This window comes from Melanotaenia boesemani, chromosome 14, assembly GCF_017639745.1.
Source record: "Melanotaenia boesemani isolate fMelBoe1 chromosome 14, fMelBoe1.pri, whole genome shotgun sequence".
NCBI classification, from domain to species: domain Eukaryota; kingdom Metazoa; phylum Chordata; class Actinopteri; order Atheriniformes; family Melanotaeniidae; genus Melanotaenia; species Melanotaenia boesemani.
The window spans coordinates 34507710-34532702 of record NC_055695.1 but is presented as its reverse complement, the minus strand read 5'-3'; the positions used below and the strand labels follow the sequence as shown (position 1 = coordinate 34532702).

The 24993-nt window shown below is 45.9% G+C and overlaps 1 protein-coding gene across 4 annotated transcripts in view; it reads right to left on the bottom strand.

Annotated features, from left to right (window-relative positions):
* The window catches only part of LOC121653497 (pre-B-cell leukemia transcription factor 1-like), an 85013-nt gene that overhangs the window by 36900 nt on the left and 23120 nt on the right, over positions 1–24993 (bottom strand). For 3 of the 4 annotated variants that reach the window (XM_042007028.1, XM_042007026.1, XM_042007025.1), the window contains one exon: positions 5534–5778. In XM_042007028.1, coding sequence (XP_041862962.1) covers positions 5534–5778 — 245 coding nt within the window. Of the gene's footprint in view, positions 1–5533; positions 5779–7851; positions 7991–24993 lie in introns of those variants that run through there. The other variant, XM_042007027.1, reaches the window with a different exon arrangement.

Genomic DNA, 24993 nt, shown 5'->3' with positions numbered 1-24993 from the left:
ACTCTAAGAGTGTGCCGTCCGGGAGAGATGGATTGGCCTTCCTGGCACCTTGAAGAATTGCCTGGCGATCCGGGTAGCGTAGAAGCCGGAGAATCATGGTATTGGCTTTGGAAGATCTTGGAGAGTAGACCCGATGCGCTCTGTCAATCTCCAGTGGAAGCACGGCGGACTTCTTCAGCTCGGGGATCCATTTAGGCAGCATGGATTTTAGGAATCCGTTGGCGTTGTCTCCTTCAATCCCAGGAGGTAAGTTGATTATTCTAACATTGTTTCGTCTCCCCCGTCCTCTAATTCGTCAACCTTGATCTGCAGGTTATTCACTTCGGTAATGCAGTTGTTAGTATCTTTTTGACCTGCCGAACAGACGCTTGGAGGTTGTCGACTTTTCCGGACAATGTGTCTACTTTCTTTGCTTGGACGTTCAAGTTTTCTTGAAGAGAGCGTAGCATGTTTCCATTTTCTGAGACACAAGATCTGAGGGTGGACAGTGCCTTCTCCAGCGTTTCGGTTAACATTCCTCCCACAATATCTCGTAGGGTGTCCCTTTCGGCCTCCACCGTTTGTCTGATTAGCAATGCTGCATGCTCTTGCTCTTGAGGTGGGTTAGCTCTGAATTGCTTATTAATGATATCTTGCTGCTTCTGCGGCGAGTTCGCTAAATTTTTGTTCGGCATTGTTTAGGGAGACTTATCGTCCTTTGTTGATAATCCAAACTGGACTTAAGGCTTAGAAAATGTCAAAATTGGGGGGTTTCGTCAGGAGCTCAGTGTGACAAGACCATTTCACAGCGTGCCTCACCGGAAGTCCCTCACATATTAGTTACTTTTATTAATATATTACAGTTACGTTCATTAGCTTATTACAGTTACTTTTATTAATTTATTATAGTTACTTTTATCATTAGTTACTTTTATTAATATATTACAGTTACGTTCATTAACTTATTACAGTTACTTTCATTAATATATTAGTTACTTTCATTACCTTTTTAGTTACCTTTCTTATTTTTTCTTAATATATTACAGTTACTATTATTAATATATTACAGTTACTTTTTATATATATTGCAGTTAATTTTGTTACTGTGCATTGCTGTCATTTTTTTACAGTTTTACTTTTATTACTAAATTAAGTACTTTTCTTATTTTATATATTATATCTATTAAATTTTATTACTTGGCCACCTGCAGGAGGGGCCATATGGTTCAGGTGCATTGCTAGCTGGGCGGCTGCCAGAGGAGGGGACCCTGGCGGTCTAATCCTTGGCTGCAGTAGCTAGCTCTAGGGACGTGGAATGTCACCTCTCTGGCGGGGAAGGAGCCTGAGCTGGTGCGCGAGGTTGAAGGGTTCCGGCCAGATATAGTTGGACTCATCTCAACGCATGGCTTGGGCTCTGGAACCACTGTCCTTGAGAGGGGCTGGACCCTCTTCCATTCTGGAGTTGCTCCCGGTGAGAGGCAGATGTGGGCATGCTCATTGCCCCCCGACTTGGTGCCTGTACATTGGGGTTTACCCCGGTGGATGAAAGGGTAGCCTCCCTCTGCCTTCGGGTGGGGGGACGGGTCGTTTGTTTGTGCTTATGCACCAAACAGCAGTTTAGAGTACCCACCCTTTTTGGAGTCCTTGGGGGGGGTGTTGAAGAGCACTCCTTCCGGGGACTCCCTCGTTCTGATGGGGGACTTCAATGCTCACGTGGGCAATGACAGTGAGACCTGGAGGGGCGTGATTGGGAGGAATGGCCCCCCTGATCTGAATCCGAGTGAACAAACACCTTGTTCAGACACAAGAGTGCCCACATGTGCACTTGGCACCAGGACACTCTAGGCCACAGTTCGATGGTCGACTTTGTTGTCGTATAGTTGGACTTGAGGCCGCATGTTCTGGACACTTGGGTGAAGAGAGGGGTGGAGCTGCCAACTGATCACCACCTGGTGTTGAGTTGGCTCAGATGGTGGCCGGTCAAGCCTGGCAGACCCAAGCATGTTGTGAGGGTCTGCTGGGAAAGTCTGGCAGAGTCCCCTGTCAGAAAGAGTTTCAACTTCCATCAACTACCATGTCCCGGGTGAGGCGGGGGACATTGAGTCCGAGTGGGCTGTGCTCCATGCCTCTATTGTCGAGGGGGCAGCTGCAGTTGTGGCCATAAGGTCGTTGGTGCCTGTTGTGGCGGTAACCCCCAAACTCGTTGGTGGACACCGGCATTAAGGGATGCCTCCAAGCTGAAGAAGGAGTCCTATCGGGCCTTTTTGGCCTGTGGGACTCCAGAGGCAGCTGATGGGTATCGGCGGGCTAAGCAGAGCGTGGCTTCGGCGGTCGCTAAGGCAAAAACTCGGGCATGGGAGGAGTTTGGAGAGGCCATGTAGAATGACTTCCGGACGGCTTTAAGGAGATTCTGGTCCATCATCCGGCGGCTCAGGAGGGGGAAGCAGTGCTCCGTCAACACTGTGTACAGTGGGGATGGGGGGCTGCTGACCTCGACTCGGGACATTGTGAGTCGGTGGAGGGAATACTTCGAAGACCTTCCCTCATCCCACCATCTCATCTTCCAATGAGATGAAGGCCCCGGGGGTGGATGAGGTCCGCCCAGAGTTCCTTAAGGCTCTGGATGCTGTAGGGCTGTCTTGGCTGACACGCCTATGCAGCATCGTGTGGGCATCAGGGACAGTTGCCCTGGACTGGCAGACTGGGGTAGTGGTCCCCCTCTTCAAAAAGTGTGGAGGGTCTGCTCCAACTACAGGGTGGTCACACTCCTCAGCCTCCCCGGTAAGGTCTATTCAGGGGTGCTGGAGAGGAGGGGTCCGTCAGATAGTCGAACTTTGGATTGAGGAGGAACAGTGTGGTTTTCGTCCCAGCCGTGGAACAGTGGACCAGCTCTACATCCTCTTCGGGGTCTTTGAGGGGGCATGGGAGTTTGCCCAACCAATCTACATGTGCTTTGCAGACTTGGAGAAGGATTTCGTCTGTGCCCCCCGGGGACTCCTGTGGGGGGAATTCCGGGGGTATGGTGTGCCGGACTCGCTTGTACGAGCTGTCCAGTCCCTGTACGACCGGTGCCAGAGCTTGGTCCGCATTTCCGGCAGTGAATCAGAATCGTTTCCAGTGCGGGTTGGACTCCGCCAAGGCTGCCCTTTGTCACCAATTCTGTTACTTTTAAAGAATCAAATAACTTTTATGGACAGAATTTCTAGGCGCAGCCGAGGTGTTGAGGGGATCCGGTTTGGTGGCCTCAGGATTGGGTCTCTGCTCTTTGTGGATGATGTGGTTCTGTTGGCTTCATCGGGCCGTGATCTTCAGCTCTCAATGGAGCGATTAGCAGCTGAGTGTGAAGCGGCTGGGATAAGAATCAGCACCTCCAAATCAGAGACCACGGTCCTCAGCCGGAAAAGGGTGGCGTGCTCTCTCCGGGTCTGCAATAGGGTCCTGGCCCAAGTGGAGGAGTTCACGTATCTTGCCGTCTTGTTCACGAGTGAGAGAAGGATGGAGCGGGAGATGGACAGGGGGATCTGTGCGGTGTCTGCAGTGATGTGGACTCTGCATCGGTCTGTCGTGGTGTAGAAGGAGCTGAGCCAAAAGGCAAAGCTCTCGATTTACCGGTCGATTTATGTTCCTACCCTCACCTATGGTTACCAGCTGTGGGTAGTGAGACGAAAGAACAAGATCGCGAATACAAGCGGCCAAAATGAGTTTTCTCTGCAGGGTGGCCGGGCTCTCCCTTAGAGATAGGGTGAGAAGCTCGGTGATCCAAGAGGGGCTCAGAGTAGAGTAGCTGCTCCTCCACATCCAGAGGAGCCAGATGAGGTGGCTCGGGCGTCTGGTTAGGATGCATCCTGGATGCCTCCCTGGTGAGGTGTTCCGGGCATGTCCCACCGGAAAGAGGCCCCGGGGAAGACCTAGGACACGCTGGATGGACTACATCTCTCGGCTGGCCTGGGAACACCTCGGGATCCGTCCGGATGAGCTGGTGAATGTGGCCGGGGAGAGGGAAGTCTGGGTTTCCCTGCTTAAGCAGCTGCCCCCTCAACCCGACTCCGGATAAGCGGCAGAAAATGGATGGATGGATGGATGGATTACTTGAATGGAAATATCGATGTTTAATGACAATATTATAGAAAAAAATAGTTATTTTGTTAATATATTACAGTAACTTAAATTAAAATATTACTTGCTTTTATTACAATATTACAGTTACATTTGTTAAAATATTTACTTATATAAACTTATCATAGCTATTTCTATTACAATATAATTAACATTTATTACAACATTAGTTCTTTTATGCCAGTATTAGATACTTTTATTGTTGTAATACAGTTAGTTTTTTTTTATAACATTAGTCACTTTTATTACAACTTTAAAATTAAAGTTATTACAATATCGCAGTTAATTTTATCACAATATTACAGTTATTTTTACTAATACAGTACAGCTAAGTCAGATTTATTCTTGCACTGATGCTGGGGAGGTTGCTCTCACACTTGAGTGCAGGTGGTCGCGTCATTTTGGTGTCGTGTTGCAGTTTCTCCTCCTAATGTGAAGGTGGCAGCAGGGGTGGTATCACTACTCTGAAACAACAGTCAGGACCTGTCCCCCCACCTAAAGGCGGAGGGAGGCCACCCTTTCATTCACCATACATGTAGGCCTGTAGCAATAAGTTAATTAATTGTACGGTAAGAAAAAATGTGCGCGATGAGTTTGCCGGTTGCGATAATTTTCATTAGCTTTTCTTTTTTTTTGTATCTTACTTTACCATAGACTGCGTATGACAACAGGTTTCACTGCAGAGTATCTCGACTCGTTTCTCGCGGAGTGTTCTCTTTCGTGTCATACTTGACAGCAGCATGTTGTAGCAGGAGATCGTGGTGAAGATCGTAACCTGTATGAGCTGGTACGCCGCTTTGTTTTACAGAGCTGCCAACTTTCACGCTGAAATACACATCAAGAGCAATGCCGGCTAATTGAGAGGTTCAGGAGAATTCCTGGTGGGCTGCGTTACTTTTAGGTCGGTGTCCCGGCGTGTGTGAACAAGGCGTCGCAGCGTTGCGTCGCAGCGTTGCGTCGCAGCAGCGTTGCTTCGCAGCAGCAGTTCACCCACTGCTCATAGATCAGTCTGACATGAAGTCATGAGGGAGGTATTTCAGCTTCACAAACCGCAACAATGCCCAGTATACTTTTTCCTGGTTTTCTTTAATGCAATGGTACTGACACTTTTGCCGGTTTTTCCTGCCTGAGCCTTTATTGTTTTATTTAAAATTTCTTCCAGTTCCAGTGTAAAATGTTCTTTAGAAATGAAAGTTTATTGATCTTTGAAAGGGTGTACTTACATTATTATGGCACTGTCAATATATTGGTTGAAAATGGTCTCAAAATGACAACATTATCACTTATCGCAATAATTTCTGAGAAAATGAAGAGAGAGAGAGGTGACGTCCAGGCAGGGGAAACCTGGATCCATTGTTTTTATTCATCATCAGGGTCTGTTGAGCCGTGGGTGACCCTACCAGGGACATAAAGCCCCCGACAACGTAACTGTCCTCACCTGTTCGTACTTCTCCAGCTCCGTATGGTAGATCTGTCTGATCTGGGTTAGCTTGGCTCGATAGTCCGAATGCTCCGCCGAATTGTCGGCCCCAGCTCCTCCCGAGGCAGCTACCGCTGCTGCAGCCGCCGCCGAGCCCCCTCCTTTCTCTGGACCGGATACGCCCTCAGCCAGCAGCATGTTGTCCAGACGCATGAGCTGGGGGTCTGGAGGCTCCTCCTCCTGGGTGCCGCGGATGCTCAGCACTGTCATGACAGGAGAAAATCAGAGGTCAGGATGGAGGCTGGACCTGCAGCTGGTGACAAGCTGTCAGCCATGCATGTGTGCATGACTTACGCTGCAGCTCAGTGTGTAGAGAGGCAATATAAAGACACACATGGAGGACAGGTAACCTGGAGATGGAGAACCAGTCCAGTTCTTCTAAATCTGGATCTAGTCATCAATACTTGCAGCTGGATGCCTGATTTATTCTACAATCATAAGCTGAAAAAAGCAGCTTTATTGTGGCTATTTATTGTGGAGCATGTACAGGACAAACAAGAATTGAAATGATGATTCTCTCAAAGCTCGGTGTGGTGAAATACAAGAAAGAAGCCAATAAACACAACAAACAAGTTCAATCACTAAGTAAATAAAAACGATAATAAACAGACGGGCAGCTTGCAGTCAGTCATATGTGTTTCTGCTTATAGAGCAACAGCAGACTGAGTTAGCTTCTGTCTGGTTAAACTGGTTAAACTGGTTAAGTGGCTGTTCTTGTTCCTGAGGGGGTAAAAGTTCAGGTGTTGATGGGGGGCGTCAGAGTCCAGGGTGGGTGGAAGGGGGGCAGAGCATGGAGAGAGTTCAGCATCCTGACAGCCTGGTAGACCAAGTTGTCCCTCAGTCTGCTGGTCCTGGTCCTGGTCTGCAGGCTCCTTCCTGATGGCAGCAGGCTGACGAAGCTGTGTGACGGGTGGGCGGGGCCTCTCTCCATGCAGAGGGCTTTACGGGTGAGGAGAGGTGGAGGTGTTTGCACGGAGGGGAGAGAGGCACCGACGATCTTCTCAGCTGCTCTCCGGATGCGTTGGAGGGTCTTCCTGCAGGACGTGGAGCAGGCGCCGTACCACATGGTGATCACGCTGGTCGGGACACTCTCCAGGGTGCCTCTGTAGAACGTGCACATGATGGGGGCGGAGCTCTAGTAGGCCTGCAACGATTAGTTGACGCTGTTGACAGTAGTCGACGATAGAAATAGTCCACAACTAATTTACCCATCGACTATTACTAGAGCGTGAGACATCGTCTTCTTTCCCTATCTCTGCTGAGAGTTGCACATGCGCAATAAAGTCCGCCAGGAAAAAATGGCAGCGGACCAGGGAGCAAACAGTGATAGGGGACCTCAAAGGTCTGAAATAACTTCAAAATAAATTAAATACATGTGAGTTTTGTAAAGCGGACCTTGTGTAACACGGAAGTACGTCTGCAACGCTCGAACATTTAAAGAGGAGGAACGTCCGACTTATAGAACAACCTCATGCAAGATTTCAAAGTGAAATAAGATCCATTCATGATCATGATCATGATAAATAATCCGATTAGTCGACTAGTCGTTTTAATAGTCGTTGACTAATCGACCATCAGAAGTCATTAGTTGCAGCCGTACTCTGGAGTTGATTGTTCAGAGAAGGACGCTGTTTAAAAGCTGCTGGAGATGATGGAGGATTCTTCACATCCGCACCAATGTTTTCAGCCACGACCCCCAAGATAACATACTTTGGTGTTTTTGTCGAGCTCCGCATTCTGCACCCAGAACCAGCAGCTAATCTTCCGTGGACCTTTCTGAACTTGTTGGTGATCCAGATTATTAATGTAAAGGTGTTTTATTTATCTTGTCTTATTGATGTAACCTCAGCACAGTTAGAGAGGGGAACACTAGATTCCCCCCCCCCCCCCGGATAACGTCTACTCCCCCAACTATAAAAGTCTGGCTCCACTGCTGCTCCAGAAAAAAGACATTAACTGTTCGTTAACATTAGTGTTTCCTCAAAGACAAATAAAAACACTGGAATCTCCCTCTGGGATTAATAAAGTTTTTTTATTTCACCCGTTCACACTCATTCAGCCACTGCAGTGTTTTCATCCATCAGTCATGATGGAGACTTGAATGTGTGGTCCGAGGGTCGATGACGAGCTGAGCTGCAGCTGCCTCGACGAAGAGAATGAAACAAACAGTGTAGTTGATGAGAGACAACATGACAGGAAGTGATGTGCTGTCCTGGATTCTGCTGGCTTCCACCAGGGGTCTCCCTCGTCATTCTGTCAGCACATTGAAGTCCCACCTTCCCTTTTCTGATGTGGAAACCATGCCGGCGTCTCTGTCCTCTGTCTGAGACCCATCCATGTCCATCTGAAGGGGTTTTCCTGTTCGGAGCTGCTGAGATCCAGAGTGGAGAACCAGCTGACTCTGTGCCTCTTCAAACCAGCGCTGCTCATCATGTGTCCCAGACGGGGCAGGCGGAGGCAGGGACTTCAGTATTTTAAAGACATTAATTAGTCCCAGACTACTCTCCAGGGTGGTCGGCCTGAGCAGGGGTTCCACCCCCCGAACTACCCCCGCCCTGCTAAGTGGCCTGAAAATGCAAATATGGTGACTGTTGGCAAGAGGAGCAGGTCAGGGTTCAGGCAGTGGGCCAGGAGGAGGATGGAGGAGTGCTTGTGGGGGGGTTGAAGAAAGAGCCGTCAGTCTGTCCCCCTCACCACAGCTCCCATCTCTGAACTACCAAAGCAAAGCGGCTGTTAAAATCGCAGCTTCACCACTAAATCCCAGCGAGAAAGATGGCGTCCTGGAAGTCATTTTCAGTTCCAAGAAAAGTTCAATTACTCCTTCAGATTTTTCTGTTCCCACATCGTGTTTGCATCAGACGTACGACAGAGGCCACAGATCTGGAAATCCACGTTAGATGATGTAAAAACCAGGAAGAAGCTCTGAGATGCTTCCAGCTAAATTCAAGGCAGATTTCTTCACAAACATAAAATGTCCAGACTGTCAAATGAGAAGGGAACATAAAAATTCCCAGACTACACAAAAACAATTCCCGTCTTGTCTGCCAAGTTCCAGCTTAACATTCATGGAGTGTTTGTGGACGTTGGTTCCGGCTCCTGCAGCATCATTCACAGCTGGCTGAAGAAAAAGCTCCCACATCGAGCAGCACTGCTGCTTCCAAAACATCCAACGTGCACATCCCAAACCCCGACGTGATCCCGGCCGTGCTGCTGTCACATGTCCTGATCAGCTGATATCACCCTCCCTCCTCGCCACTGATCCGGCTGTCAGGAGAGGCCGGCATGCAACAAAGCGTTGCACCATGCTGGCTGTGTACTGTCATCCCTCATTGGTCGCACACCGTCACACAGCTTCCTCCAAGTAGCTGACGGGAGCTCTCGGAGTGGAGCTAATTCCTGATTGAAAGATGCAGCTGCGCTCGTTTCTAATGAAACTGAGAAGTGGAGGTCTTCAATGCAACCATCTTTTTTCTTCCACCACATGAAAACCAGCGATAGATTTCTTTATTCCAGCCTGAACTTGAAGCACACAATTAAAAGTATGGAGGGATTATCTCAGACAAGCACCAATAATAAAAGAAAGAAACAATGTGGCTGCATTAAAAGAGCTTTGTGGGTCATAATTACACGGCGGGCCAACTCTTCTGGATAATGGAGGCCTGATTCATCCTGATGGAGCTGCTGCTGAAGCAACGTAGCATCTGCAGACACACTAACAACGATCTGTTAGTACGGGCGGGTTGATCTGAGCCTGACACTCTGATGGCTGCCATTTCCCTCTCGGAGGTGTTTCATGTAAATGTGGTGCACGGTGATGTGGTGGTTAGCACCACAGCCTTTGCGGGGGGGTCGAACAACGGTCTTTCTGTAAGGAGTTTGCATGTTCTCTCCGTGAATATGTGGGTTCTTTCCGGGTACTCTGGCTTCCTTCTGACCTGTGTATCTGGTGTGTCCAGCCTGTGTGTATAAAACAAAAACTAACTGTGAATAAAAACAAAAGTCTGCATATCTGCAGGATAAAGTGAGAAAATGTTCCTCCGGTGGCCTCTGGTGACGGTAATCATCAGGTATGAGGCAAGGTGTGCAGGTTTCAGAAAGCAGTCTATCCTGACAGATAACGGTCTAAACGTGGGTTCTGCTGCCCCATTTCTGGTTCGGCCTTGGAGTCTCAGAACCTTGGTGCTTTCTGGAGAACCGGCCTGGTACACAACAGTCTAACTGGAACCAAAGTGGAAGTCATGTTCCCGATCTGGTCCTAAAGGCTGACGGTTAAGTCTTCAGGCATCATTCTAACCTGCAGTTTTCCAGGATAAACCCAGAGAACTGGGCGCTGGCTCAGCTGACTCCCGCTCAGCATCCTGTCTGTCTGAGACGCTGAAATAAATCAGGCTTCTTCCATCTTTGGTGGGAAAAGACTTTAAGCTAACTCATGGAGCTGCTCCTTGTCAGACATCACACCGTTTACTTCTTCTGGTGTTTAGAGGCGTTAGCAAACACCGATGTAACACAGTCACTGTTGCTGGGTTTTAAAAATGGCGGCGTCCTGGAGTCGCCCTCATGACTCATCCACTCAGTGGCCTGCAGCCTGTAGATGTCACATTTTCAGCTCGACCGAGTAGGAGCCAAAGAATATTTACTCAGACCGGAAAGAACCTGATGGAAAACCCCACAAACCGAGTCCAGTCCAGCAGGAACAAGTGGAAACAGCCTGTTAGTTTCAGTAACTACGGAAGCCTGGTGGTACACATTAAAGGGACAAAAATCCAGATTCTCCTAAAAACAAAAAGTCATGAGCATCAAATTGAAATGAAAAGATAAAATCTGTTCATCGCCCAGATCTGACGTGAAGGACCCGATCAGGCGGTTCCGTGTCCACACAGAAGGAAGAAGACGATGTTTACCTCAGAGCATCTGGTCGTTTATAAATCAAATCCATATTTAATAAAAACTGGAACCTGGAAGTTGAACCGTCTCTTCTGCGCTCGCTTAGCTGAAAATATTTACTTTCCACACAGCTGAGGGAAAAGCTCCCGTCATCCATTCCCCATATAGTAGTCATCCCAGAAGACTGGCTCATGGTCTTGCATGGAGACGGGCAACAAACAACATCAGCCCAGAGTTTGGGGTTCGTCTTAACTGAACAAAGAACAAAGAATAAACTCTCTGCAAGGCAATGACACCCAGTAAAAGCAGCTGGCAGCCTGAGATGCCACAGCTGGAAGACATGGTCTTCCTGGGCGAGGAGACAAGTTCCTTATAGAACCTCAGGCTGAGTCAGCAGAAAGGTCAGAAACGGGATGTAAATTCAAAGTGACAGAAAATAAAAACAAGGTCCAGGTCTAAAAACATGCTTCTGAGCCAGTGACAAAAGGGTCCGCATGTCCCACCAGAATAACTTGCTTGAACATGCTGTTTGGAGGCTGCTGGGACAGAAAAGGTCCATGTCCACCATTCTGCAGGTTTTACATCACAGGTGTGTTGCACAGGAAACATCTAAAACCTGTGGTTCAAGAGGATTTCTGCAGAGCAACGCAGAGTGGAAGCTGCAGGGTTAAAAACAGCATCTAGCAAACAAACATGACTGAATGTCATTAGTCAAAAATAATCCATCTTCATCATTTTAACAAACATTCAGCTTCATTTTTCGGATTCTACAGAAATATTAATCAGACTGATCAATAAGCTCCTTTATCAGCAGATTTAGCTTTCAATATTTAAACCATCGCAGCAGAAGAAGAATTCACTCCAGTCCTTTTCATGATGAACAGCGGTCTTTAAAAGGCCACCAGTGTGCCTGAATTATTTAGCATGATTAACCCTTTCTGGTCAGGCAGTGGTCGTCTGTCTGCTCCAGTTTAGTGTGACGGGGGGGGGCCCTGTTTGTTGGCTTTACTGGGCCCACTTCATGGTGGCTTCAGCAGTTAATAAATCACAGCGGAAGGTCCCTCTGTCTGCAGAGGCCCATGCTACGGTGGTCCTGTCACCAGGCAGCATTACAGCCAAAGCGACAGCTACATGCTAATTCAACATCCGCATAATTCATTATACAGTCACAAGAGTACTGGGACGGAAAAAGAAGCAACACACACCAGCAGCACCATGACAGGCATCAAACAGTTAAATCCCTTCTGTCCACGTTTCTACGCATTTTAAACTGCTGCTACAAACAGAAATATGAGAAATATTACACTTCTTATAATAAGATGATCACAAAAAGCAGTTTGATGTGTTCAGGAAAAAACAGCTGTATTTATTTCAAAGCATGCAAATAAAGTCAAGAAGCTCATTTTAAAGGAGAAAGGTTAATAAATAATAATTTATACGCTAACTAACAATGAAAATGGGCTGGGAACTGTCAGAGGAAGATGAGATGGAAGGAGAGAAGCTGCTCCACTAACGGGGAAATTAACTAAAAGATAAAGAGTCAATTACAGCGATAAGACCTCTTCAGAAGGCGAAGAGCAGCTTCCTCATCCTTCCTCTTCATCGCCACATTCAAACATGATGGTTTTTAGTACAATGAACATACAGACCTTGACACACATACACACACACGTTTAAATATATATATGAATGAATGAATGAATGAATTTATTGTCATTACATTAATAATCATTGGCAGTGAAATTCTTAGATCCAAGGATCTCCTAACGAAGCTAAAAAGAATATAAACCACATGAAAATAGTCAAACACAAAAAGCAAGAATACTACAAATAAGTTATACAGTGAAATATATAATAAGCAGTAAGAAGATGTTGTTATTTAAAGGTGGAGTTGCTGCTGACAGCATTTAGAAGTCCCATGTCCTGCGGTATGAAGCCGTCCCTGAGCCTGGTGGGACGGGCTTGAATGCTGCAACTCGATTGGACAAACCACTGCTGAATGGTCGGCGTCACTTCAGTTTCTGTCTAAAGGAAGGTAAAAGCAGAACTGAGACAGATTTACCAAAAGGAGATCGAGGGAGGGTCTTATATGTGTTTGTGTAAGGGGTGTAAACATGATGGAGTGTGTTCGTGCCAGCGTAGAACAGCTGATGTGTTGGTGGTATCTCGGCAGGACTTTCCTCAGGTTGGTGCTGTTAAAATCCCCGGCTACAATACACGCCGCCTCCGGCCATGAAGTCTCTGCCCTGTCGATTACTTCAAACAGTTCTTCCATGGCCTCGTTGGTTTCAGCATGTGGTGGAACATACACTGCTGTCATGACAACCGATGTGAACTCAGGTGGTAGATAATAAGGTCGGCATCTAATCATGAGTTGCTCCAGGTCCAGAGTACAGCCCGCAGAAATAATTCCCACATCTGAGCACCACCTGTTGTTCACCATGAAACAGACACCACCTCCCTTCCTCTTTCCTGAATGTATAGTCTGGTCCAGCCGATAAACGGAGAGTCCCTCGGGAACAATGGTGTAGTCCGGGATCGAGGGGTCGAGCCAAGTTTCCGTTAAAGCAAAAACGTTACAGATGCTAATCTCCTGTTGAAATGCCATCCTACTCCAACGTTCATCCAGCTTGTTGTCCAATGACTGAACATTTAGCAGAAGAATGCTCGGTAGAGGAGGCCGACTCCCCGGTTTCAGGTACAACAGCAGGTAGGCAACACCATGGAGATTCCCTGCTGTAAGCTGCTGGTGGTGGTGGCGCTAAAAAGTTTTTCCACCACCGACCTGATGCAGAGTCATTTATCTCTATCATGCTGTATGATAGGGCTCACTGTAGCAGGTTGCATAACTAATAAAAAAAAATAATAAAAGACTAAATAAGGGAAAAAAATAACGTTAGGGGCGAGAGCTTGAGATGCAGCAACCATCCTTGGCGCCATCTACACATATATACGTGTGTGTGTGTGTGTGCTCTACATTAAAATAAAAACTTTTCCTGTCCTAGCTTACCGTGCTATTTTTACTTGACATGAACTGGTCACGTCTACGTCACATCCGGGACGTGTAAATGTGGAAAAACCTCTATATCAACATGTCTAAAACACCAACTCATGAGAGCGTAAAAAAGACGTTTTAGCCACATCTGAGAGGTTTTTCGAAGTGCAGGTGTTTCCATGAGCAGTTTTTATTGTAACACAGGTTTTCTGAGATTCGGGGGGGTAATGGAAACACAGCGACTGTCACGTGAAGATGAAGATTGAAACATGCTGATAACAGAAGCCTTCGTCACTTTGCCTTCGTCACTTTGCCTTCGTCACTTTGCCTTTATTAACTATAACTTGTCAGAATTAATGAGGTTTGCTAGAGACACGGCTGTAAATGTACCAGTCATCAGACAGCCGTGCACACATCTATGAACATAGATCAGGTTCAGATATCTAGTGAGAGAAAACAGCAAAGGAAGCGAGGACATGTTTCTCTGGATGGTTGCTGCTGTGCAGATGCTGGTGAGAGAAGCTATGACCAGGTTCTGAGATATAAATCAGAGCAGGACCTTCTCTAACAGCAGCTGCTGGTGCTAGACAGGGTTTATACTTCAGCTATGCAGGGGCGGGGCTAGAAAGGTTCTGATGGGGGGCCAGGTGGGGGCACTGACCAGGAAAAGGGGACACAGATGAGATATATTTTATAAGGTCTTTATAAGGTAGATTATTACAACAAGTGATCATGTAGAAAAGTGAAAGAAACCCAAGCAAAGGTCAGTTAACAGTGAATATTTGTAGAATCGCTCGTTCTGTTGATACAATGCGGTAAAAACGAGCAGATTTCAGGCAGAGCCGCGAATCATAATTAATCATGATTCATTTATGATTAATCTGAATAAAAACTGTAATCATTTGACAGCCTTACTATGTATACTTACCTTAGAAATAATATGTATTTTTTGCTCAAATTTTACAAGAAGATAAAAGAACTTCCAGATATTTTAGTCATCACAGACATGATGTTAGAGGTTATTTATCTTTTTATTTTATCTCTTTCTGAAATCATTAAAAACATTTTTGTACCATTTGACTTAGTGACTAACCCAAAAATGAAAAAATACATACTTTTAAAAAGTATTGGGTACTTTCACCTATTACTAACCTCTGGAAGTAAAAGTGTGGCGTTGCAGACAGCGTTGTTTAAATGATATCTGGTAGATTAACAGATTAATATGGAGTTATAATCACTAAATATATTCTATTAAACCCAACGTTACCCTTTACAGAGCCAACATGGTGGTGAAACTAAAACATTGCAATAAAATGACGTAATCATGAGTCAGACTGTATAAAGTCTTTAGTTATTAGAGGCCTGAAATCTGGAACTTTTTACTGTTTATAGAAACGACGTGAATTTGAACGTTTCTTTTTAACCCAGAAAGGCTTCAGTATATTTTTATCACCTGAAAAGTGTGAAATGTGAACAAGAGAAGACATGAACCCCCGCAGGTTGGGCTCGGGATGGGAAGCAGTCGAAGAGCATCCAGACAAGGGTCCTGCATGTCCCAGATGAGCGTCCAGCAGCCCCCGCCACACCAGGGGCCTGCCGGGGCCTCAGGCGGGGCTGCCACCTCATTAACAGTCTCTGCCTTATTAAAGCCATTCCTCCAGGAGAGCAGATGAGCATGTCAATGTGAAACCAGGCCAAGGAGGGAAGGTGACCACACCGCCACCCTCAGCCTGAGCAGGAGGGGTGGGGGAGCACTGTCAGCCTCATCCCGGACACCCGCTTTCCCCGAGATCCCGTGTCAGTCTGTATTAATGGAAGTCACAGCGGTAATGCTCCTTCACGTTCTTATCTCCTCCAACAAACCTCAGCTGACCAAAATGAACAGAAGACTCAACCTGCCTCCTAAACATTTAGTACTGAACCGGTTCTAACCAGAGGAGAGAAAACCACAAGGCTGGAGAAGCTCCCAGAACCAGCCGAGCTGCTCTCAGAGCTCTCCCACTGCCAACCAGTTTATGGAGAAGTCATTAACCATAATTAACTCTTAATCACCGTGATTAGCCAAGTCGCAGTAAATTAAGCCACATCTGGAGCAGCTGAGAGAGGCTGAGGATGCTCCTGTTTACTGAGGTCTACCCAAGACATCTCCCCAGCTGGCTTTGGGTTGCGTGCTGTCAGTTAGCGAGTAAATGAAGATGCTAACCGTTGGCAGTGTACGACACTCCCAGAGAAAAACCCAACGACAGGAAGGAAGGCTGACTCTGGCTTTCTAAGGCATCGGTGGGATTTATTTAAAATGAGAGAGAAAGCCAGCATGTATCAGAGCACTAGCAGAACAACCAGCAGCTTTCAGGACCAGATAACTAGCACAGAGCTTTCTGCTAATCTAGCTTCCTGCACCAGTCACTTCCCTGCATGAATAAAGACGTGTAACTCACCAATAAACCAAGACCAGTGGCAAACACTGTCCTCCAGCAACCATGCTGTCCAGTCTGGAAACTTCAGGAAGTTCACACCAGATCTGCTTGGAGGACTGAAAATAATATAAGAGAAAAAAAGAAAAAGAAATCAAATGAAAAAATTAAATAAAAAAAGAAATCGAATGAAAAATGAAGAGAAAATAAAAAGAAATCTAATGACAAATTAAAGTAAAATAAAATCAAAAGAAATCTAATGAAAAACAAAATAAAAAGAAATCTAATGAAAAATAAAATAAAAAGAAATCTAATGAAAAATAAAATAAAAGGAAATCTAATGAAAATAAAATCAAATCAAAAGAAAGCTAATGAAAAACAAAATAAAATAAAAAGAAATCTAATGAGAAAATAAAATAAGAAAAAGGAAATCTAATGAAAAAATAAAAAAGTGGCCCAGGTCTCTCCTTTCTGGGTCTGAGATTCACCAACCAATTAAATAAATCCAGCTGCTAGCGTTGGACTGAGGACAAGCAGATGTCAGCTGTTGGCCCCCATGAGGCACCACACGGAAACCTTGTTATAGATCAATAATAATACTGATAGATGATGATTATTACTATTACTGGCATCATTGCTGGTATTGGTGCTATTGCTGATAATAATGGTGATGCTATGGTAGATACAGATGAGATGATGAAGATAAGCACTTTACAAGTAGTAGTTTTATATTATAGCATTAGTAGCGTTAGTAGCATTAGCAGTAATTATTTAGAAAGCTTGCTCTATGCTTCTTTATTTTATTTAAGTCTATTCTATATAGATAGTGTCAGACAGACGGTGTAGGACTCCCTGGATGAGCAGAAAACTGGACTGAACTCACGCGTCGAAGCACATAACTTGCTTCCACTAGCTTAGCTAGTTTGCTTTTAAGGCCGATTTCTGCTCCTTTACGTACTATATCAGCGACGTCCGTTTCAAACGCTAACATAAGTCACTGTCCTCATACTTCCATATGTCTTTTACGTTGCCATGGTTGTTAATTCAGTTCCTCCACTAAGGGTCAGTGCAGAGTTCAGAGTTCACTCCCATGAGCTGACGTCAGTTTCAGACACCATTTAGTGGAGGTAACGCATCGCTATGACGTTGTTTCCAACCGCCCAACACGTCCTAAACACTCGCATCTATTGTTATTCAAAAGCTTGCGCAATTTCTACAGCTGTCCTCGTCTTCATTCTTCTTCTGCATTTTTGTTCCCTTCTTGATACTCTTCTTCTTCTCTGGTTTGTTTCTTTCTCTGGTCACATGTCAGCTATTCTGCTCAGCACTGCCGTCCGTCTGCGTATCCGTCCTTCTGTATATCCGTCTGCGTATCTGTCTGTCTGCGTATCCATCCTTCGGTATATCTGTCTGTGTGTCCGTCTGTCTGCGTATCTGTCTGTCTGTGTATCCGTCCGTCTGCGTATCCGTCCGTCTGCGTATCCGTCTGCGTATCTGGCCATCTGCGTATCGGTCTGCGTATCTGGCCGTCTGCGTATCCGTCCGTCTGCGTATCCGTCTACGTATCCGTCTGCGTATCTGGCTGTCTGCGTATCCGTCTGCGTATCTGGCCGTCTGCGTATCCGTCTACGTATCCGTCTGCGTATCCGTCTGCGTATCTGGCCGTCTGCGTATCCGTCTACGTATCCGTCTGCGTATCCGTCTGCGTATGCGTCCGTCTGCGTATCCGTCCATCTGCGTATCTGTCTGCTTATCCGTCCTCTCCAGCATAAATGGACTTTTAGCTACACTAACTTTGTTTATTTTTTCTTGAGTGGTTTAATAATTTAGAAAAAGCTTCTCAGATTTTCTATTTCACTAAACACAAACAGCTGAAATTAACTTTGGTTTGAGCTTGTTTTCTACTTTAAGTTCATGTTTATTGTTCTAGAATCTCACAACTCTGGGGACAACGGAAAGGACCTGATTTGAAGGTTTGATTGGTCATACCCTGGTGGCCCTGGATCAGGCTCCGGGCTTGCTTCCTTGTTTCATCTCTGCTAATTTGGGGTTACTAAAAAACTGTTTAATTTTAAGTCTCATGTTTAATTCAATCACTGATAATGCTTAATGAAGAATAGTGAAAATGGTGATAGTGATTATTATTATTATTATTATTTTCATTATTATTATTAAGTAGTATACTTCACTACTTTTACTTCCAGGATGCTGCACTAGAGACATTATTAGAGATCAAATAAGAGATAACACAAGAGTCAGCATTAGACTGACATTTACTGGCTGGAGAGATCTCAGAGAAGAGACGGGATGAAGAAGATGTTCAGGAGTGGTGATTTAAAATGAACAGCAGCAATGTTTAATCAGTGTGGACATTTTGACACCTACAGGAACTGGCTTCTGGTAGCTTAGGCTCCAGGAAGATCAAGGACTGACCTTTACTTTCCTCAAAGTCAGACATCTGAGCAGATTCCCACCCCACAAACACCCTCAAACAAATCTGTGTATCCATGGAAATGTTTGGCTCAGCTGACAGAAGAGCCTGTTGGATGTCAAAGTAGTGGCAGTGGTCCAATAAATGAAGCAAAAAGACTGGTCCAGTACTGGGAAACTGGTTCCTCTTAGCCCGGAATTTCTCTTGTGCCCCCCGGAGAGTTTCCTTCATGTGCCACAGTCTCTTTCTGTTACACAGCTCCAGATTAATTACACACTTTAATGAGCTGAATTATTAATGGGGCTCATACTTGGCTGTTTAAGGAAAAGCAGACGAGAAGACGGCGTTGGTCGTAGGGAAGAGGGACTCTCATTAAAACATCACCCAGTGCCGTAGGGACTGGTGTTATTTAGCTCGAGAAATAATAGGATTTGGTATTTTACATATCAGTGAGAGTGGAGCTGCCTGGGGATGAATCACTGGTGATGGAGAGAGGAGCCTGCAGAGGCTGCTTCACAACATTATGCCATTATGACTGCAAGCCCAAAGTAAATGAAAGGTTATCTAATGCAGCCAATCTGAAGGGTTTTATTTCTGATTGTTCAGCACAGATGGGAGCAATAATATCTGAAATGAGGTGGACTAAAACAGGAGTAAAATCAATAAAAAGACAGGCATTTTCTAGGTGAATGTCTCATTTCCCTCTCCTCTGAAAGGCTGTTTCTGTGATGCTTCCAGCAGTGTTCATCAACATCAGGAATGTTAGAAATCGTCATTATAAATGCTTTTACAAGCTGCAGGGAGCGGAGATAACTCATACAATATCACACTGCTGATAAGAGAAAATCCCACAGTGCAGAGACGGGAAATGAAAGCAGGAAACCAGTTCCACAGTTGTTCCTGCAAATCTAAATTCATCTTTCTGCCGCAGCCAAATGAAATCTGTGTTTGATTTCAGTAAGACGTTCCAACACTGAGGACATGTCCAAGCGAGGCTGAAGCTCATACAAATGATCTCAGCTTTGCTGTGATGATACAGCAGGTTTTCCTGACCCAAGGAGCTCTATGTGTTCATGCTGCTGACTGGTCCTGATGCTCAGGAGGAAACAATAACTGGCTCAATGTTCAGTCATTTACATTACAACCAACACCTGCATGCTGAGGACCAGGATCTTTCTTTTGTTGCCATAATTGAAAAGACCCTGCAGGAAAACTAAAGGCCGCTTCCGTCAAATAAGATGTCTGAGTGATGATTTGGTCTCTGCTCTTCCTGCAGCAAAAAAGCCTGATTAGTATTCAGTGAAGAGTAATCAGATGACCCAGAATGGCCTGCGTGGCAGTGGAGGCAGGAGTCTGGATGGAGCCCTGCAGCTCCAGATACAAAGACACTGCGAACCCCCCCTGTACCCGGGACCAGCAGCATGACCGAGTGGCTCATTACCGGTCCGATCCGGGTCAGGGAGCAGATGCAAATGTAGGTCACAAAGAACCTCTCATGTCAATCAAGAAAGAGAGAAAAGGGTGGAGAGCGTGTCCATCATGAGGTCATTCGTGCTGCTCTTCACGGGGACAGAAGCGGCCAGATCAGAGGGACAGAGTCTTCATGAGGACAGAAGACAGCATTGTGACTGGTTGACTAAAAAACACCAAGACAAGTCAAAAAGCTCTTCACTCCAAACCCCCCCCCCCCCCCCCCCCCCAAAGACCACAGGGGGGTGAGCCAGGTTTCCACTGTACAGATCCCCCGTTCACATGAAGACGAGTTTTATCAGCTGGACGTTTCATCCACATGGAAACTGAGTTTTAGACCCTGAAAACTTTAGAAAACAGCTTCCAAAGTGTATAAATGAGAGCCGTCAAGACCTGCTAAACCATATGTCCTTAGAAAGAAAAATCTACTTAGGAGGTTGGTTCTGGTCCAGGTCCTGTGGTTCACTGAGGTCGGTTCTGGTCCAGGTCCTGTGGTTTAGGACGTCGGTTCTGGTCCAGGTCCTGTGGTTGTATTTATCTGATTTAAATGGCCGTATGTCACTCCTCTCCTGCTCTCTGATTGGCCGGTGTTCAGCGCCCCCACCCTGTGGTGTGGGACAGCGGTCATCTTGATGAAGGTTCGTGTTCACGTTCAGGTTTTTCTGTCCACAGATTCCAGCTTTCCACGACCGTTTGAACAGCCAAGAAGTGGACAGGCCCTCCCGCATTTCCCTTACATGATTGTCGTTCCTGCTGCTCTGATACGGCGGCGATGGAGGTGGTCTACCTTCAGTTTTTACCGCCTGCATGGATGATGAGGCTGCTCTCGCTGCACCTGACAACCAGTTAACTGAAGATGAATCTCACACAGTTCTCCACTTGAATTAATGGAAGTTCACTTTTCTTTCATTTTAAGTGAAGAAACACTGAAGCTCATCATCTTTCTAACAACTGCACTTCTGGCCAATTCCAGCTGCTCTCAGAACCTCAGCAGCTTCTCTGAGTCTGTAGCTCTTCATCCTCCACTCCGAGCTCAGATGCAGCACTAACTGCCTGGAGGCTGACACTTGTCTGAATAATGTTATGCTAAGGCTCTAGTCTACCTGTATTTATTCTTAAGTGCAGCAAGCAATCTGTTGATTGCAAGAAAGCAATTTTCCTGAAAGAAGCGAGGCTGCGAGAGACGGAACGAGACGGTAACAAGAGATCTTCTTTAAGCTGCTGCAAAAGCAATTTATGGCGGAGGACAATTTTCTCTGGCATGGAAAAAGAGTGCTGTCTGTAACTGTGCCTCCACACAGCCATGAAGACGGAGGGCTGGACAGCAGCAGGAAAACAGCTTTCTTGTATTTATTGAGGATCTGGATGAACGGAAACTGTAATGTACGTACAGTTTTCTGCTCCAGACTAATCACCGGTAGACATGAAGAGGCCATAGCAGCCTGCCTCTACAGCCTCCATACTGCAGCTCCACCTGCTGCAATGAACGGGGACATCTTCCTTTCGTTTGTTTGTTGGTCCTTGTGTTGAGGCAGATGTAGAAATGAATGGTCCTTTCAGACCAGGGCGGGGGGCTGTGTGAATGTTTGGGAGGGGGTGTCTAAAAATAAAGCATCAGAACTGTGTGTGCTGCCAGATTGGACTCGTGCAGCGCTCGTCTTGCTCTGGCTTGACTTCTATCTGCCGTGCGATAAAGCTGCTAACAGGCCTTTATCAGGGAGCGAGGGGAAATATGCTGCTGCCAGATTAGGCCCCAGACTCTGCCAAGGTTATAAACAGCCTGTTATCTGCGTCCCAAACAGAGTAATCCACGCTCTATCAGCACCCAAACATATGGGCCACACAGGGCAGAGATAGCCTCTGATGGACACTTGCTTTTAATTACAGAGCCAACGGAGAGAAAAAGGGACATAAAGGTCCGTTGTGGTGAAGGTCTCCCTGGCCGCCGTGTGGCTGGCCAACATCAACAAAGAACAACCTCGACCTTTCTGCAGTGTGCACCTGCTCCTGCCCGTGTGCAGAGGCTATATCATATATTACACCTCTGCTGGAGATCTACGCCCCTCTCACCTTCATTTCCATGTCATCGGCTGTCTTTCTGCATTTCTCTGGTGAGCTAAGTTAGATCCTGGCAACGCAGCGTATACTTTCATTAGATCAGGCACTGATGGGCTGTTCTCCACACTATGAGCTTTTCTTCATCAAACATCCCTTCTCAGATGCACTCTGCTTTCTAATCAACAACATACTCAAACCTGGGATGCAGTTGGCTGTTGGCAGGAAAAGAGAGAAATGAGGAAAGATAAGGAGATAATGGAGTGAGTCCAGTCCTGTTTGTTATGAACTGTTATATTCATATTTCATCCAGATAATACCTCATCCTCCAGGTCAGCTGCTGTTCTGAACTCAATTAACTAGTGCTTTAGTGGATGCAGTTGTGAGTCTTTTAGACTTTTAGGTGTCTGGAGCATCAACATCTCTGCCTCTTCCAGACAAACAAACAGAAACTTCTTGTTTCTTTCTACTTAATGTGATTAATGTTGATGAAGAAAACAATAGAGTAAAGATGAGCTCATGAGAAGCTAAAGCCCCGTTTCCACTGAGGGGTTCAGGCTGGGCCGGACCGGACTGGACCGGGCCAGTGCGGTTTGGTATGCTATTTTGTGTGTTTTCATTATACCACAAGGGGCCCATACAACCGAACCGTACCGCACTATTTATGGACCCCTTTCAGTTATAGCTCCATAGGAAAATGCTACGGTACAAGCAGAGCTACTGGCATCTAATGAGAAAAGCCACTGCTGGCAGACAGAAAAACGTCACTGCCCACGACCAAAGCAAGCGTGAAACAAACACAGCGTTGCCGTTCAGTTCAGGGTTCAGCTGGATGTTGGAAAGATAACAGGAAAAGGACGCCTGCAAACACCAGTAAGGCCTGCTTGTGCGATGCGGAGTGTATCGTTCGTACCAAGAACCAAACGGCAAGAAGAACAACAGCTGCTGATCGGCCTCCATTGATGTTTGTAGTGTCACGTTTGTTGTCGTCATTCTAATATGACGACAACTGATCTAAGCCCTGCATGCCCAGTGGCGGTCCGACTGGGAATGCTCACCTGAATTGACTGGACCATTCTAAAACTTCCGAACCGTACAAGCCAGGACCAAGTCGTACTGGCCCGGACCGAACCGAACTGGCCCGGACCGAACCGTCTAGTAGAAATAGGGCTTTAAATATCCTGAACATGCAGAAACTTCTAGCTGGCTCAGAACAATAACACACGCTTCTGAGATCCACTCATGAGATAATACTGTTGGCTAGGACCCAGATGCTTCTCGTCACATTCAGCTGTAGTTTAGGCTGACATCCCTGTCTGCTCCTCTCATCCAGGAACATCTCTAGGATCTAAAGACGGGGGGCTTAACTGCAGGTCTGTTCATCTATTATCTACACTTGCTTTATCCTATCTGGGGTCACATACAATAACTCTTAGCTACATTACAGAATAACCAGTGAACACGTATCTTATTGTAGGAAGTCATGTATGCACAGGGAGAACATACAGAGTCTTCATAACAAAGATTCAGGAGGAGGAAACTGGCTTGCTTCAGGTCTAAAGAAAGTTAATTCCACCGTCTCCACTCTGCAGACCGATCCAACCGGGAATCTAACCACCGGGTGGCCCATCACAGGTGGTTTCACCTTCATGTAGAAAAGAGCAGAATAACCCAGAAGCGAATTTAAAGCTCAGAGTGAAGTGTGACCAGATGGAAGCGTAGAAAAGGAGCTGCTAATGAACGCTACGTTTATCTGGACTGTCTTCACACCCAGAAATGGACAACGTGCTCCGTTCTGAGAAGTGGGCAGACGTTCAGCATCTGGAAGGAGCTGCTTCTTCTATCTCTGGATCTGTCTCCAAACATCTGCTCCTACACCTCCATGTCCTCTCCAATGGGCAGCTTAACATCTTTTAGCTGTTTAAAATATTTGACTAGTTCTTCCTGTTAAATCCTTCAGACTCACGTCCTAAGCAAATGTCTCTGTCCTCACTGTCCCTGTCCCGTCTTAGTCTGGATGCAGCTGACAGAAGTGATGGAGTGATCATTATTTACACTTTTTCACTGATGATAACAGCTGGAGAACCAACTCTCTAACCAACGACAGAACTGAGGGGAATCAAGATGGCGTCGCTGAGGCAACAGGACGTTTGCTGAGCTCTGGTCTAGTTACCTGTTTACTTACCAAGTGGCAAAAGTACTTTCGACTGCAGTGGGCGTGACCATACTGGTCTCTTCACAGCTATTTTTCTAAAATACCTGAAAAAGTGTGTGGAGCAGACTGAGGAAGCTAATGTGCAAGCGCATGCTAGCAGCATCAGCAATGTCCAAACAAATGGATAAAACGGCTGAAAACATCACTAAAGTTATTGATACTAAAGTGGAGCAGCTATTGAGGAAAATACAACTCAAATTCAGGCTATTAATCAGTGATCTGTCTAAATAACTTATCAGGGGGTGGGGGTTCTGTTAATAACTCAAAAGACACACAAAACAAAACACAGCTCAGACCAACAGTTTACCAGCATACAAGTAGAGGATAAGTTATACCGACCACAAAAGTCCGCAATCATGAGGGAGATGATGTCCGCGGAGGGCTGCCAAACCCTGTAGAAATGATCTAACTAGTTGTGTATAATGTTGGTAAGATGTTCTAGAGGGACTAGCTCAAATATAACCTAGCACTGTCCCGTAATGGATGGGCTCTTATCACGAATCCACTGCAACAGTACGTTTTTCTAGCAGCACAAGTCAGAGCATTGTTCCCTGCAGTCTCTGTAGTGCTTCGAGTTGCCTTTGTCCGAGAGCAGATGCATAACTTTTTAGCATTTCTCCGAACTTTCTCCCGTGCTTCAGTAGCTACGCTTACGTGGAAAAATCAGTCATCTGTCCGACTACAATCAGTCTGATCGGAGATTCCTGCCGACACGTTTACATGGATAAATGATCCGATCAGCTGTATTTACATGGGGGACAGATTTAATACCATCCTAACGCTCTGGACATGCACAGTGCTGCTAGTTCAGAAGAAGAAGTGTGTTTTTATTGTGTGTGTGTGTGTGTGCATGTTTTTAACCTTTTGAACAGTGAATTGCTCAATAATCCTGAACTCGTTCAGTTTCTAACAAAAACGATCCTCCACGTGTCCCTAACCCGTGTTTCAAGAACT